Here is a 17,072-nt window from a genome sequence, read left to right on the forward strand (position 1 = left end):
TTCTGGAGGTCAGGATACCGGCGTCTGTATTTTGACCACTGGGATCCCGACTACATCCCTATACAATATATATGTTTTTACTTTATGATCAATTTTATTATGGTAAAATAACATTGTAGCATTTTATGTGTTGTGTGTATATTTCCACAAAAAGTAAATATGTTTGACCTCTGAACTAAACTGTGCTGCCCAGACATCATTACAACGCTCATCCATCCCTTGTTCATTTTGTGTAAAATATTTATACAGAAAGTAGGTTAATAGAGCTTTTTGCATTCTTCCTTTCCAAGCGTATGTCTTTAAACGTAACCATGGAACTTAGGTTATATTCAGTGGTAACTTGTGTTTAATATTTAGATATATTAATCAGTCGCGTTTGCACGTACACAAACATGTGCCTTATGCTGTTGCACAGCCAGGCCAGAGCGTGAACTGTCACAGTGCATTGTTGCTTAGGAAACACGCACATAGTATACCCATCCTTTGGGGTCAGGAAAACTGCAGACATTTTTGTGCTCTAGCAAAGAATGAAAGATTAATATTATGTCATATGCCTGCCAGTAGGACTATGCATATGACCCTGACATTTATTATACAGTGGACTCATCCATATAATAATGTACAACATGAAAAGATACATACTCAAAAAGCATATTTCATTAGTAAAGCCGCTGTGCAATACTGTACAACTAAAATGCGAGCGATCACACAGGACTCGTTATGCGCATGTGCAGTGCACCCACAATCGGATTTGTACATAAACCATCGGGATCAGGTTTACATACGTATCGGATTTAGGCCCACTAATGGGAGTGGCCACAGTTGAAACTTTCTGCTGTGCATATATAGTTTGGGTTAGGTGGAAAATCATTTTATGTTTAGGGCAATATATGAAACTGATTTATCAATTACATTTACAGCTCTGCACTCTCACCTGGAAGTCCCTGGGATCCAACTGTGCCTGGCTTTCCTTGCTTTCCCGGCATTCCTGGAAATCCACCATTACCTGATGTTCCAGGTAAACCGGGAGATCCGGGAATTCCAGGATCACCCTGAATTCCTTTTTGTCCAGAATTCCCCGGTCTACCATTGATACCTAATAAAAAAAAAGTAAAGCATCTATGAAGCATAATAGAGTCAGTAATTGGCAGCAAGGTGAAAAACAGATTAGCTGGTCAATGGACTGCAAATGGAATCTGCCCCCAATGTGGCTCCCCCACCCACCCCCCAATGCGGTGCATACCTAAGATTTTTTTCATATTTTCTAAGGAGGAGGGCTGACCACGCCTCCCTGCATTGGCCACACCCCCTCCAGTACCTAGGCCCGCCACAGATGTTGGTGCCCCTGCTAGTTGGCTCATGAGACCTAGTATACTGTGCAATAGTACAAACATGCATTTAGAAAGTAACAATCATGATCCCCTCAATGTACAGTGCTGAGCACAAAAGTTACAATGCATTAAAATGTAGCACTGTTTAATTGTGGAATAATATGACAAATTACATGAAGATGGACATTACCATTTAGTTATTTAGGGCTGAAAAAAATATTTATGAGATGGCATGTTGAAACAGAGCAAACAAAAAGATATGGAAGCCTGTTATAAACTGTATGAGTAGGCTATATCATGATTTTGATAATGACAATATTTTTTGGGAAAGCATATCTACTAAAGAATGTTGTGGCAATAAATTTTTGGACTAAACAATAGTGGTTATTATTATACAAATTGGGAAAGTATTAATAGTAAGTACCTTGGAACCCTGGAATGCCAGCGTCGCCTAGTTTGCCTTTTAGGCCTGGTAGACCAGGAAGTCCAATATCTCCCGGGGATCCAGAAGGAGCTCCCAAGACCTCACCAGCACTACCTTTTACTCCATCATATCCCTGTACACCGGGCTTCCCAGCAGGACCAGGTGCCCCAGGCAAGCCTGATTGGCCAGGTTTACCACGGTCTCCTCTTCGACCTGGGAATCCTGCATAAAAAAAGAAAAGAAATACCTTAATTGACACTACAAGTGGATTTATACAGACACTAATAGGAAACAAATGTAAGTGTGATTAATTTTAGGAATTTCATAAAAAATTCCAGATCTGTAATCATAGTTGACCATGGTCCAGTGTGAATAACTCACTATGTGCAGCTGGCAGAACATAAGGCCATTTAGCTCTATGTGTGGGTTCCATCTTCTATAAAGGTTCAAAATATGCATTTTTGCACTGTGGTCAAAACTATCTTATCCTTCCATCCATATGCAGATTTGCTTGAATTTTGTGTTAATGACTTCTTAGGGGCTGGATTCAATTATCTGCAGTAATTAACCATGAGCTAATGCAGTGGCTGGGGCTAATCAATCATAGACCGCAGCAATTGGCAATAAACCCACCAGATGCACTTAATGCTGATTTCTGTTCGAGCCTGAGGGATGCTCAAACAGAAATCCGTGGTAAGTGCCCTTATCACGAGTGCCACGAACATGTTAACCCATAGCTTTGGGTACTTACAGATGTGTGCACTTACATCTTTGCTATTTTGCTCAATTTGGCACAACATTCAAAACACGGCTAAGCTGTTTTTCACGAGTAGCGAGTGGATGGATTTTAAAATTTTGTTTGCCATAATAGAATATGTATAAAGTAACATATTAAAGAAGCAAATTAAGAAAAATCACAAGACATGGCTAAATCTCCGAGTCTATGGCATGCAAAACCGTGCCGTACATGGCGGGATATAGCAAAGTTGTACGTGGACACATCAGTATCTTATTACCTATGGGTTAATGCGTGTTAGCTACAGCTTTACCACGCAAGGAAACAGGGATGTAAATTGAATAGTTCCAGGAGTAAAAGTCTGAGGCAACAACCGTTTCCTAACACGATAAGCTTTCAAAGCCAACCCTTAGAGAGATGGAACAGGGGAGGAAGGGAAGTTCCTAGCATGAAGCATGTACAGTGAGGCGAGTACAGCTCATGCAGACACAACAAAGATGCATATGTACCTGTCAGAAGGTGCATATCGTGTGTGCAAAATATGCCCTGATAGATGATGGTAACTGCTTAGTTTTGGCCGAGTACATCAAGACCTGTCTCACAGATGCTATAGAAGTGATTAGTGTGGCTGCAGCATTCCATTTGAATTATGTAGTCGCTATATGCATTCAGTCAACAGCTAGTATTCGGTGTCACAACCTTCAGGGTAACACAACTGTGATAAAGGATCAGGATCCTGGCGTTGAGGAGAGAGATGCCGGAATCCTGTCATTCAGAGTCGCCTCACGTGCTTGCTGCGCTCGCCATGCTTTGGGCCTACACTATTATATTCCCCCGAGGGGGAAGTGGGGGCTTTGGTCGGGATTCTGACCAGCTGCATTTCGACAGCTGTCGGGATTCCGGCATCCCGATGTAGATGCCCAGTCTCTATGTGCTCCAGATTTGCTTCTCATTCTAATAATCTTTGGCGTTTGTTTCTAAACTGGTCCTCACTTGTCACATTACGTGCTAGAAGTGTCCTGCAGTGTACTGTTTTTATTACAGTGATATCACAATGCAACAATCTCTACGATTTTGATTCATTTGTGAACACTAAAAAGTAACATATTAGAGAAGAGCGTTAGATAAGACATCAGTCACATCTAAAGTTGTGGCATTTCCAGGCCAGTCCTGTTTTTCAGGTGCCTAAAAGATCTGCACAGAGCTGTAGCAGTGTCCTGGAAGTAAGCATACAGTACCTCCCAACTGTACAGAAGTATATATATATATCTATGTTCAGGTGCTATTTTTTGAGCCGTTTCTCCTGCTGTTAAAAGGAGATAGGTGGTAATTCCAAGTTGATCGCAGCAGGAAATTTTTTAGCAGTTGGTCAAAACCATGTGCACTGCAGGGGGGCAGTTATAACATGTGCAGAGAGATATAGATTTGGGTGTGGTGAGTTCAATCTGCAATCTAAATTACAGTGTAAAAATAAAGCAGCCAGTATTTACACTGCACAGAAACAAAATACCCCACCCAAATCTAACTCTCTCTGCAAATGTTATATCTGCCCCCCCTGCAGTGCACATGGTTTTGCCCAACTGCTAAAAAATGTCCTGCTGCGATCAACTTGGAATTATCCCCATAGTTTCCTGCACAAACTTAGAACAGAAAAAAATAGAAAAATAAAATAAATAAATATATATCTACAGTATATATATATGTATATATATATCAATATATATATATGAAACTGCGCTGGTATAAACACAGACAGGTGCTATAAAATTTACCATACAATCTATTCTTACACAAATTCATTAAACATCTCCATAGAATACATAAAAACACTTCTTATAGGGCCTTTTTTTTCTTTTTCTTTTTTTTACCTTGTCTCTAGTTTGATGCAATATGTGATTTTACTCATAGCACAATAGCAAGCCAGTAAGGGAGAAATGACAATTTATATATGCTGAGCAGCCTTTCGAGTTGTATAATCCAGTCTTTTTAGTATATTTACCAGTCCTGTGGGTTTCTGAGAGTTTGTCCACTCTAGTGACAGTCCAAATATGATTATGGGCTCCACCACAGTCGTAGGTTCCCTTTGTCCGCAGGAGCTGTTGCTTGAAATCCCAGTGGCTATAGAAGTCCAAGCGTGTTTCCAAAAGTGTTCCTGGCTGTGCACACGTTCCAGAGGCTGGTCACCTACCTCCCAACTGTCCCGATTTTTGGGACTGTCCCGCTGTCCCACCCGCGGGCCACAGTGTCCTGCGGTGTGTGTGTGGGGGCAGTTGGGAGGGTCCTGTCACTAATTAAATTGCTGCTCTGCAGCGTTAATAGAGTTGGTGGGTTGCTGTTGAGAGCGGCACACCATGGGGGGAGTAATTGGTGGGTTGCTGCCAGGAGTGCACATCACAGGTGGAGGGTAATTGGTGGGTGGCTTTCCAGGAGCGTACATCCCAGGGAAGGGAAGGGAAGGGAGGGTGGGTAGTTGGTGGGTTGTTGCCAGGAACGCACATCATGAGGTAGGAAGGAGCAAGAGAGTAAATGGTTGGTTGCTGCTTGGAGTGCACATCCCAAGGGAAAGGAAGGTGAGGGGGTGGAGTATTTAGTGGGTTGCTGCCAGAAGTGCACACCACAGGGGACATAGGGGTAGGTGTGTGATTGCCAAGAGCTCAGTGAGAACATCAAGGGGGAAGGAGAGATTACTTGAGAACTATTTGCCAGTGTTCACAGGTGGGGGATAGCGCCACCAGAGCTCTTGCAGGCGGAGCTGGCTGCGTGGTTACTTGCCCGGAGAGCTCACCTTTGATTGCATCCCAGAGATTTCCTGTTGTCATGGGGGCATGTTGGTTGCTGGGACCTAGTGCTTAGCAGTAAACAGAGGCACTGAGGAGGAGCGTGCTTTAAGTCCAGTAGATGCTGTTGGTGGGGTGGGGTGGGGTTGGCTACTCCCCGGGCAATAGCCCTGGCCGCCTGTTTTGGCCTGCAAAGTACCAGTGACCCAGACCCCGTGCCGGCAACTACCAGGAACCCACGGCGACAATTAAAGATTTTAAAAAGTCTGAATGGTGAAGGGGGTCATCGGGCCCCCTAAGCCGTAGGGCCCCACAGCAAGCGCATCCCCTCCACCCTCTATAGTTATGCCACTGAATGTAGCATTTGAGTTTGTAATAAACAGAAAACGAAATGAGAAGAAGTCCCTCATTAAACAGTATGGTACAAAGTAGACAATGGTTTAATCTAGTAGTGAGCAGAAAATCAATACCTGCTGCACCCGGCAAACTGTCAAGTCCAGGATCACCTCTGTCTCCTTTAAAGCCAGTGACTCCGTCAGGACCTGGTACTCCCAACTGACCTTTTGAACCTCTTATACCTGATGTGAGGAAATAAAAAAGGAAATAATATGTATATGCGTGCATATTGTTTCGTTTTCAGTGTATTAATAATATTAATCATGATTTTACAGTAACCTAAACTGTTACCAATGCATTTGAATTGTAACTGCTATGCTTAATATTTTGCATCTTACCAAAAGGACTCAGTCTGCTTACTAGGGCATACAATAAAATAGTCCTACCATTATATCCCGGTAATCCAGGAGGTCCTGGGGCTCCAGCTGGCGCAAGAGGTGGAGCTAATACACAGCCATTACCTGTAAATGATAGTACAGTCGTGTCAGAGCTATCTGGGGTTACATTTTTATGAAATTTTGTTCTGATCCTGTGAAAGCTTTATAATCCATATGATAAAACAACACCCTTTTTCTGGTATCAATTGCATGCTCTGTTATGATGCATTAAGCCTGGAATTACAGTCTATTGTCACATTGTGTTTGATAAGTGTTGTGATGATCCCTATGCTTTGTTTGTATTTTCTGACTAGAATTAATAACTTTCTGTCAATGGGACAGTCTGGTCACATAATCAGCAGACAGACATTACAAGCAGACTTTTATTAATAGTTATTTATATAGGGTACATATATTACACCGCCATTTACAGAGAATATTTGGCCATTCACATCGGTCCCCGCCCCAGTGGAGCTTACATTCCCTACCACATGTACCGCACACACTAGGGTCAATTTACTTGACAAAAGCCAACAATGTCTATAGTATTAAAGTGATTGTGTATTGAATGCAGTGTCAGGGGTATCCCAGAAGTTTATATAATGTTACCAGAATGAAACTGTACATGGCCTAGGTGCTTATTTAAGGTGTACTGTATTTTAATAGCAGTAGATGGGTTCAGTAGAACAGCATATCCTGCTCTTACAGACTTTTCTGCGTAATAATTTTCTTGTCAACACAATAAATTAAAATTGAACACTTGGGGGTATATTTCATAAAGTTCAGGTTTTTAGAAGTGGAGATGTTGTCCTTAGCAACCAATCAGATTCTACTAATCATTTATCTAGCACCTTCTAGAACCTAATAGCTAGAACGTAACTGGTTGCTGTGGGCAACATCTCCAGTTCTGTAAACCTGCACTTTAGTAAATATACCCCTTTGTATGAAAAAAATGTTCCTTGGGGCTGAGACTGCCTATGGACCATAGACAGTTACAAATCATCAATGGTTAAACGCCAATATTAGATAGTTTTGCCATCAATGGCAAAGAAACAGTGGTTCTCCACGATCAATGGTGAGTGCACCATTGGGCATCCCTACTTGGAGCTAAGAATGTAAAAATTTAATAATGGGCCTAATTAATAGATAAGTTGTACGCTATGCTGAAGTTTTCACAAATTGAGCAATTATCAGCAGACTGTGCATGTGCTGCGATCACACTGCGCATGTGTAAAGGTGCATTTGCAAGTCCGTTTGCAGTGAGGATTTCATTGCAGAGTGATTGACAGGAAGTGACTGTTTAAAGGAATTAATGAGAAATGGCGGTAAAAACCCAGGCATGTCAAGGACATTTTCGGGGCGTGTATATGCTGTCAGCTGCGATCATGTATGCAGAGAATCATGACGCCACCATCGCTACTGCCATGTTCAGTCTGCGTAGCCATAGACCTACTCGAGCAGTCAACGTTCCCCATTATTGTGTACAGTCTGCGAATGTGTACGCAATTGCGAATGAGCTGCGATTTCTCAGGTGGGTTTCTCTTTTCATTCCTGGGAGGCAGCTTCACTTGCTAACATTAGCAATTCTACAACCCCAAAAAATCGCAATTGGAATTGCATTAGCGTACAACTCTGAATCTGGCCCAACGTTTCATACTTCTGCTAAGTATAGTGTATTCAACCCGCTAGGGCTGTTGAGACATCAACGGGGCCCGAGTACTGAGGGGGGCATAGTCCCTCCACTCCCCAAAAAATAAAATAATGAAAGGTACTGTACTATGAGCTTAAAATTTGCACAACAACAACTTATTCCATTAACATGCAGGAGGCCGCCCAGCACATGGCAAGGCCGCCCCACAAGCCGGCCCCCCTTCCTGTGGAAATGTGAGCGCTTCACTGAACAGCGGTGCACTTGCATATTAAGGGTAGCCCTCTGCCTGCGCTGCCTAGCTGCGAAGGTAGACGATGGGCGGCCATGTTTTGGGTAGCAGAAATGGTCCGGACACATCTCCGTTGTCCAGACCACTTCCCCCCAATGCCGCATCGACGCCCCCACCTGCACCGCGAACGCCTCCGCCTGTCAATCAGCCAGAGGCGTTCGCATAAGTGAGATGCCATCGCATCTTACTGTGTACTGATGCGTTCCATACTGAATTAGGCCCAATGCCCAGTCAGCAGCTGGCCTGGGGCCCCCCAGGCTCCACCAACAGGGCTGAGCCCAGATAACCTTTACTCTCCACATCTTCCTCTCTGCACACCTACATCCTTCTTCAAGTGCTCATTGGCTACAGAGAATGGTAAAATGTACAAACTTCAGCACTGTGTATAACATGGTGTCCATGTTATACAGTACCTTCATAGTAGACCATCTTACCGTTTTGGCCTATTTCATTATCTTCACCAGGCACCTTGAAACAGTCACCTATGATATAAAATTAAACAACTCAGTCACATGACCTGTCTGGAGTCTGGTGACGAACACCCTAATGAGCCATACAGATATATTGTATTATTATTAATTATTTTCGGATCAAAGTTGCAGTCACTTACATGATTATTCCATTAACTCACATTATTCCATTAACTCAATATGGAATATTTTTAGCTGTTTCATATTGAAATAATTAACTTTTATTAGATAAGTGTCAAGATCTTAGAAATGCTTTCAAAACTGTTAAATGAGGAGTTTTAACAAAGTCATGCAGGAATTAGAGCACAACTATTGCACTACCACATCTAACCAGCAGGAAGTGTGACACACTACATGTTGGCATTTCTACCCTTTGTCTTCTCTACATAAAGCCAACTGCAGAGGTGGAGCAGAGGAAAATAAGACTGGTTTCAGAGTTAAGAGCAGACTGAAGGGGATAAGGAGGGAGATATATAGGATGGTGAGGATTAGATTGCGGTAATCAAGGCAAGAGATGATGAGGGCATGGATAAGCATTTTAATGGCTTTCAGGTTAAAAAGGGTGCCTGATCCTGAAAATATTGCGGCGATGAAAACATGAAGATTGTAAGGTACTGACACCAAGACATCAGACTTGGTAAGCAAAGGATAGGGAGATATTGTCAATGGAGAAGGGGGAAGGAGTGAAGCTTTGGTGCGGGGAAAGGCCATAAATATAGTGTTAGAGTGGCTGAGTTTAAGTAACATATACAAGGAGATGACCCATTGGCAGCAGGTGATGCTGGAGAGGAAAGGAGTAGATAGGTCATGGGAAGAGAGATAAATTCAGCTGTAATAAGCATAGAGGTGATATTGAAGGCAGAAGTAACTAATGAGCTCCCTGAGAATTGGAGAGTTCAGCTCTGTTCTGTACTTTTCTGGTCATATTTGCTGTCTTAGCTATTTAATAATAATGTCATTAAAATATAGTCTTATCCAGGGCTACAATCAGAGAGTACAGGGTGTACGGGATTAGAGGGCCTAGTGGGATTGGCAGTCACAGAGGGACACTGTATACTGACAGTATACTGACTGATTGTATACTGACTGTGGTACACTAAGAAAATACAGGTTCTTTCCCCAAGGTTGCCACTAATGGTAATCATGACTTAGATCCACAAATGAGTACATCAGTTATGTCAGTTATGAAAATAGATCATACCTGGTAAACCTTGTATTCCAGGATTTCCTTGCAATCCATTGAGTCCTGGCTTCCCAGGAGCCCCGCGTGCACCTTTTGGACCTTGCAGCCCAAGACCTGGTTGTCCAGTGTTCCCTCTAGGTCCTTCATTGCCTGGAGGACCTGGAAACCCAGGTTCACCAGTAACGCCTTTAATAACTTCACCCTATGTAAAACAGATTCTATGTGTTAGATCAGCATTTAAACAAGTTGATTTTGATATATATACACATACATACACACACACACACACACACACACACACACACACACACACACACACACACACACACACACACACACACACATGTTTTGTTTTTTGCTGTTTTCCATCATTACTGCGAAACAATTTTTTTTTTGTATAATCTGTTTTTATTTAGGACAATGTAAGGATTACATCACATTTTGACAGAAAAAGAAGGAAATTATCAGGACATACAATGAAGGTCTATTACATCATAGAGATGAGCGCCGGAAATTTTTCGGGTTTTGTGTTTTGGTTTTGGGTTCGGTTCCGCGGCCGTGTTTTGGGTTCGACCGCGTTTTGGCAAAACCTCACCGAATTTTTTTTGTCTGATTCGGGTGTGTTTTGGATTCGGGTGTTTTTTTCAAAAAACCCTAAAAAACAGCTTAAATCATAGAATTTGGGGGTCATTTTGATCCCAAAGTATTATTAACCTCAAAAACCATAATTTACACTCATTTTCAGTCTATTCTGAATACCTCACACCTCACAATATTATTTTTAGTCCTAAAATTTGCACCGAGGTCGCTGTGTGAGTAAGATAAGCGACCCTAGTGGCCGACACAAACACCGGGCCCATCTAGGAGTGGCACTGCAGTGTCACGCAGGATGGCCCTTCCAAAAAACCCTCCCCAAACAGCACATGACGCAAAGAAAAAAAGAGGCGCAATGAGGTAGCTGACTGTGTGAGTAAGATAAGCGACCCTAGTGGCCGACACAAACACCGGGCCCATCTAGGAGTGGCACTGCAGTGTCACGCAGGATGGCCCTTCCAAAAAACCCTCCCCAAACAGCACATGACGCAAAGAAAAAAAAAGGCGCAATGAGGTAGCTGACTGTGTGAGTAAGATAAGCGACCCTAGTGGCCGACACAAACACCGGGCCCATCTAGGAGTGGCACTGCAGTGTCACGCAGGATGGCCCTTCCAAAAAACCCTCCCCAAACAGCACATGACGCAAAGAAAAAAAGAGGCGCAATGAGGTAGCTGACTGTGTGAGTAAGATAAGCGACCCTAGTGGCCGACACAAACACCGGGCCCATCTAGGAGTGGCACTGCAGTGTCACGCAGGATGGCCCTTCCAAAAAACCCTCCCCAAACAGCACATGACGCAAAGAAAAATTAAAGAAAAAAGAGGTGCAAGATGGAATTGTCCTTGGGCCCTCCCACCCACCCCTATGTTGTATAAACAGGACATGCACACTTTAACCAACCCATCATTTCAGTGACAGGGTCTGCCACACGACTGTGACTGAAATGACGGGTTGGTTTGGACCCCCACCAAAAAAGAAGCAATTAATCTCTCCTTGCACAAACTGGCTCTACAGAGGCAAGATGTCCACCTCATCATCATCCTCCGATATATCACCGTGTACATCCCCCTCCTCACAGATTATCAATTCGTCCCCACTGGAATCCACCATCTCAGCTCCCTGTGTACTTTGTGGAGGCAATTGCTGCTGGTCAATGTCTCCACGGAGGAATTGATTATAATTCATTTTAATGAACATCATCTTCTCCACATTTTCTGGATGTAACCTCGTACGCCGATTGCTGACAAGGTGAGCGGCGGCACTAAACACTCTTTCGGAGTACACACTTGTGGGAGGGCAACTTAGGTAGAATAAAGCCAGTTTGTGCAAGGGCCTCCAAATTGCCTCTTTTTCCTGCCAGTATAAGTACGGACTGTGTGACGTGCCTACTTGGATGCGGTCACTCATATAATCCTCCACCATTCTTTCAATGGTGAGAGAATCATATGCAGTGACAGTAGACGACATGTCCGTAATCGTTGTCAGGTCCTTCAGTCCGGACCAGATGTCAGCATCAGCAGTCGCTCCAGACTGCCCTGCATCACCGCCAGCGGGTGGGCTCGGAATTCTGAGCCTTTTCCTCGCACCCCCAGTTGCGGGAGAATGTGAAGGAGGAGATGTTGACAGGTCGCGTTCCGCTTGACTTGACAATTTTCTCACCAGCAGGTCTTTCAACCCCAGCAGACTTGTGTCTGCCGGAAAGAGAGATCCAAGGTAGGCTTTAAATCTAGGATCGAGCACGGTGGCCAAAATGTAGTGCTCTGATTTCAACAGATTGACCACCCGTGAATCCTTGTTAAGCGAATTAAGGGCTCCATCCACAAGTCCCACATGCCTAGCGGAATCGCTCCGTGTTAGCTCCTCCTTCAATGTCTCCAGCTTCTTCTGCAAAAGCCTGATGAGGGGAATGACCTGACTCAGGCTGGCAGTGTCTGAACTGACTTCACGTGTGGCAAGTTCAAAGGGCATCAGAACCTTGCACAATGTTGAAATCATTCTCCACTGCGCTTGAGACAGGTGCATTCCACCTCCTATATCGTGCTCAATTGTATAGGCTTGAATGGCCTTTTGCTGCTCCTCCAACCTCTGAAGCATATAGAGGGTTGAATTCCACCTCGTTACCACTTCTTGCTTCAGATGATGGCAGGGCAGGTTCAGTAGTTTTTGGTGGTGCTCCAGTCTTCTGTACGTGGTGCCTGTACGCCGAAAGTGTCCCGCAATTCTTCTGGCCACCGACAGCATCTCTTGCACGCCCCTGTCGTTTTTTAAAAAATTCTGCACCACCAAATTCAAGGTATGTGCAAAACATGGGACGTGCTGGAATTTGCCCATATTTAATGCACACACAATATTGCTGGCGTTGTCCGATGCCACAAATCCACAGGAGAGTCCAATTGGGGTAAGCCATTCCGCGATGATCTTCCTCAGTTGCCGTAAGAGGTTTTCAGCTGTGTGCGTATTCTGGAAAGCGGTGATACAAAGCGTAGCCTGCCTAGGAAAGAGTTGGCGTTTGCGAGGTGCTGCTACTGGTGCCGCCGCTGCTGTTCTTGCGGCGGGAGTCCATACATCTACCCAGTGGGCTGTCACAGTCATATAGTCCTGACCCTGCCCTGCTCCACTTGTCCACATGTCCGTGGTTAAGTGGACATTGGGTACAACTGCATTTTTTAGGACACTGGTGAGTCTTTTTCTGACGTCCGTGTACATTCTCGGTATCGCCTGCCTAGAGAAGTGGAACCTAGATGGTATTTGGTAACGGGGGCACACTGCCTCAATAAATTGTCTAGTTCCCTGTGAACTAACGGCGGATACCGGACGCACGTCTAACACCAACATAGTTGTCAAGGCCTCAGTTATCCGCTTTGCAGCAGGATGACTGCTGTGATATTTCATCTTCCTCGCAAAGGACTGTTGGACAGTCAATTGCTTACTGGAAGTAGTACAAGTGGGCTTACGACTTCCCCTCTGGGATGACCATCGACTCCCAGCAGCAACAACAGCAGCGCCAGCAGCAGTAGGCGTTACACGCAAGGATGCATCGGAGGAATCCCAGGCAGGAGAGGACTCGTCAGAATTGCCAGTGACATGGCCTGCAGGACTATTGGCATTCCTGGGGAAGGAGGAAATTGACACTGAGGGAGTTGGTGGGGTGGTTTGCGTGAGCTTGGTTACAAGAGGAAGGGATTTACTGGTCAGTGGACTGCTTCCGCTGTCGCCCAAAGTTTTTGAACTTGTCACTGACTTATTATGAATGCGCTGCAGGTGTTGTATAAGGGAGGATGTTCCGAGGTGGTTAACGTCCTTACCCCTACTTATTACAGCTTGACAAAGGCAACACACGGCTTGACACCTGTTGTCCGCTTTTCTGTTGAAATACCTCCACACTGAAGAGCTGATTTTTTTTGGTATTTTCACCAGGCATGTCAACGGCCATATTCCTCCCACGGACAACAGGTGTCTCCCCGGGTGCCTGACTTAAACAAACCACCTCACCATCAGAATCCTCCTGGTCAATTTCCTCCCCAGCGCCAGCAACACCCATATCCTCCTCATCCTGGTGTACTTCAACATCTTCATCTTCAATCTGACTATCAGGAACTGGACTGCGGGTGCTCCTTCCAGCACTTGCAGGGGGCGTGCAAATGGTGGAAGGCGCATGCTCTTCACGTCCAGTGTTGGGAAGGTCAGGCATCGCAACCGACACAATTGGACTCTCCTTGTGGATTTGGGATTTCGAAGAACGCACAGTTCTTTGCGGTGCTTTTGCCAGCTTGAGTCTTTTCAGTTTTCTAGCGAGAGGCTGAGTGCTTCCATCCTCATGTGAAGCTGAACCACTAGCCATGAACATAGGCCAGGGCCTCAGCCGTTCCTTGCCACTCCGTGTGGTAAATGGCATATTGGCAAGTTTACGCTTCTCCTCCGACAATTTTATTTTAGGTATTGGAGTCCTTTTTTTACTGATATTTGGTGTTTTGGATTTGACATGCTCTGTACTATGACATTGGGCATCGGCCTTGGCAGACGACGTTGCTGGCATTTCATCGTCTCGGCCATGACTAGTGGCAGCAGCTTCAGCACGAGGTGGAAGTGGATCTTGATCTTTCCCTAATTTTGGAACCTCAACATTTTTGTTCTCCATATTTTAATAGGCACAACTAAAAGGCACCTCAGGTAAACAATGGAGATGGATGGATACTAGTATACAATTATGGATGGACTGCCGAGTGCCGACACAGAGGTAGCTACAGCCGTGGACTATTGTACTGTACTGTGTCTGCTGCTAATATAGACTGGATGATAATGAGATGTAGTATGTATAAAGAAGAAAGAAAAAAAAAAAACCACGGGTAGGTGGTATACAATTATGGACGGACTGCCGAGTGCCGACACAGAGGTAGCTACAGCCGTGGACTACCGTACTGTACTGTGTCTGCTGCTAATATAGACTGGATGATAATGAGATGTAGTATGTATAAAGAAGAAAGAAAAAAAACCACGGGTAGGTGGTATACAATTATGGACGGACTGCCGAGTGCCGACACAGAGATAGCTACAGCCGTGGACTACCGTACTGTGTCTGCTGCTAATATAGACTGGTTGATAATGAGATGTAGTATGTATAAAGAAGAAAGAAAAAAAAAACCACGGGTAGGTGGTATACAATTATGGACGGACTGCCGAGTGCCGACACAGAGGTAGCTACAGCCGTGGACTACCGTACTGTACTGTGTCTGCTGCTAATATAGACTGGATGATAATGAGATGTAGTATGTATAAAGAAGAAAGAAAAAAAAAACCACGGGTAGGTGGTATACAATTATGGACGGACTGCCGAGTGCCGACACAGAGGTAGCTACAGCCGTGGACTACCGTACTGTACTGTGTCTGCTGCTAATATAGACTGGATGATAATGAGATGTAGTATGTATAAAGAAGAAAGAAAAAAAAAACCACGGGTAGGTGGTATACAATTATGGACGGACTGCCGAGTGCCGACACAGAGGTAGCTACAGCCGTGGACTACCGTACTGTACTGTGTCTGCTGCTAATATAGACTGGATGATAATGAGATGTAGTATGTATAAAGAAAGAAAAAAAAACCACGGGTAGGTGGTATACAATTATGGACGGACTGCCGAGTGCCGACACAGAGGTAGCTACAGCCGTGGACTATTGTACTGTACTGTGTCTGCTGCTAATATAGACTGGATGATAATGAGATGTAGTATGTATAAAGAAGAAAGAAAAAAAACCCACGGGTAGGTGGTATACAATTATGGATGGACTGCCGAGTGCCGACACAGAGGTAGCTACAGCCGTGGACTACCGTACTGTACTGTGTCTGCTGCTAATATAGACTGGATGATAATGAGATGTAGTATGTATAAAGAAGAAAGAAAAAAAAAACCACGGGTAGGTGGTATACAATTATGGATGGACTGCCGAGTGCCGACACAGAGGTAGCTACAGCCGTGGACTACCGTACTGTACTGTGTCTGCTGCTAATATAGACTGGATGATAATGAGATGTAGTATGTATAAAGAAGAAAGAAAAAAAAAACACGGGTAGGTGGTATACAATTATGGATGGACTGCCGAGTGCCGACACAGAGGTAGCTACAGCCGTGGACTACCGAACTGTGTCTGCTGCTAATATAGACTGGTTGATAATGAGATGTAGTATGTATAAAGAAGAAAGAAAAAAAAAAAACCACGGGTAGGTGGTATACAATTATGGACGGACTGCCGAGTGCCGACACAGAGGTAGCTACAGCCGTGGACTACCGTACTGTACTGTGTCTGCTGCTAATATAGACTGGATGATAATGAGATGTAGTATGTATAAAGAAGAAAGAAAAAAAAAACCACGGGTAGGTGGTATACAATTATGGACGGACTGCCGAGTGCCGACACAGAGGTAGCTACAGCCGTGGACTACCGTACTGTGTCTGCTGCTAATATAGACTGGTTGATAATGAGATGTAGTATGTATAAAGAAGAAAGAAAAAAAAAACCACGGGTAGGTGGTATACAATTATGGACGGACTGCCGAGTGCCGACACAGAGGTAGCTACAGCCGTGGACTACCGTACTGTACTGTGTCTGCTGCTAATATAGACTGGATGATAATGAGATGTAGTATGTATAAAGAAGAAAGAAAAAAAAAACCACGGGTAGGTGGTATACAATTATGGATGGACTGCCGAGTGCCGACACAGAGGTAGCTACAGCCGTGAACTACCGTACTGTGTCTGCTGCGACTGGATGATAAATAATGATATAAAAAATATATATATATCACTACTGCAGCCGGACAGGTATATATTATATAATGACGGACCTGCTGGACACTGTCTGTCAGCAGAATGAGTTTTTTATTTTATAGAATAAAAAAACACCACACAAGTCACACGACGTGTGTTTAACTTTTACAGGCAGACATTCACAATACAATATAGTATACTATATACTGGTGGTCAGGTCACTGGTCAGTCACACTGGCAGTGGCACTCCTGCAGAAAAAAAGTGTGCACTGTTTAATTTTTTAATATGTACTCCTGGCTCCTGCTATAACCTAACTGCTCCCCAGTCTCCCCCACAATTAAGCTGTGTGAGCACAGTCAGATATTATACATAGATGATGCAGCAGCACACTGGGCTGAGCACAGATATGGTATGTGACTGAGTCACTGTGTATCGTTTTTTCAGGCAGAGAACGGATTATATTAAATAATATAAAACTGCACTGGTGGTCATACTGGTGGTCAGGTCACTGGTCAGTCACACTGGCAGTGGCACTCCTGCAGAAAAAAAGTGTGCACTGTTTAATTTTTTAATATGTACTC

At 44.2% G+C, this 17,072-nt stretch overlaps 1 protein-coding gene across 2 annotated transcripts in view; it reads right to left on the reverse strand.

Annotated features, from left to right (window-relative positions):
- The window catches only part of COL4A2 (collagen type IV alpha 2 chain), a 711,921-nt gene that overhangs the window by 88,581 nt on the left and 606,268 nt on the right, over nt 1-17,072 (reverse strand). For both annotated transcript variants that reach the window (XM_063953175.1, XM_063953174.1), the window contains 6 exons: nt 9,653-9,836; nt 8,416-8,463; nt 6,051-6,125; nt 5,739-5,846; nt 1,756-1,977; nt 935-1,096 (listed from right to left, as the gene is read on the reverse strand). In XM_063953175.1, the coding sequence (XP_063809245.1) occupies nt 935-1,096; nt 1,756-1,977; nt 5,739-5,846; nt 6,051-6,125; nt 8,416-8,463; nt 9,653-9,836 (799 nt within the window). The remainder of the gene's footprint in view (nt 1-934; nt 1,097-1,755; nt 1,978-5,738; nt 5,847-6,050; nt 6,126-8,415; nt 8,464-9,652; nt 9,837-17,072) is intronic.

This window comes from Pseudophryne corroboree, chromosome 2, assembly GCF_028390025.1.
Source record: "Pseudophryne corroboree isolate aPseCor3 chromosome 2, aPseCor3.hap2, whole genome shotgun sequence".
Lineage (NCBI taxonomy): Eukaryota > Metazoa > Chordata > Amphibia > Anura > Myobatrachidae > Pseudophryne > Pseudophryne corroboree.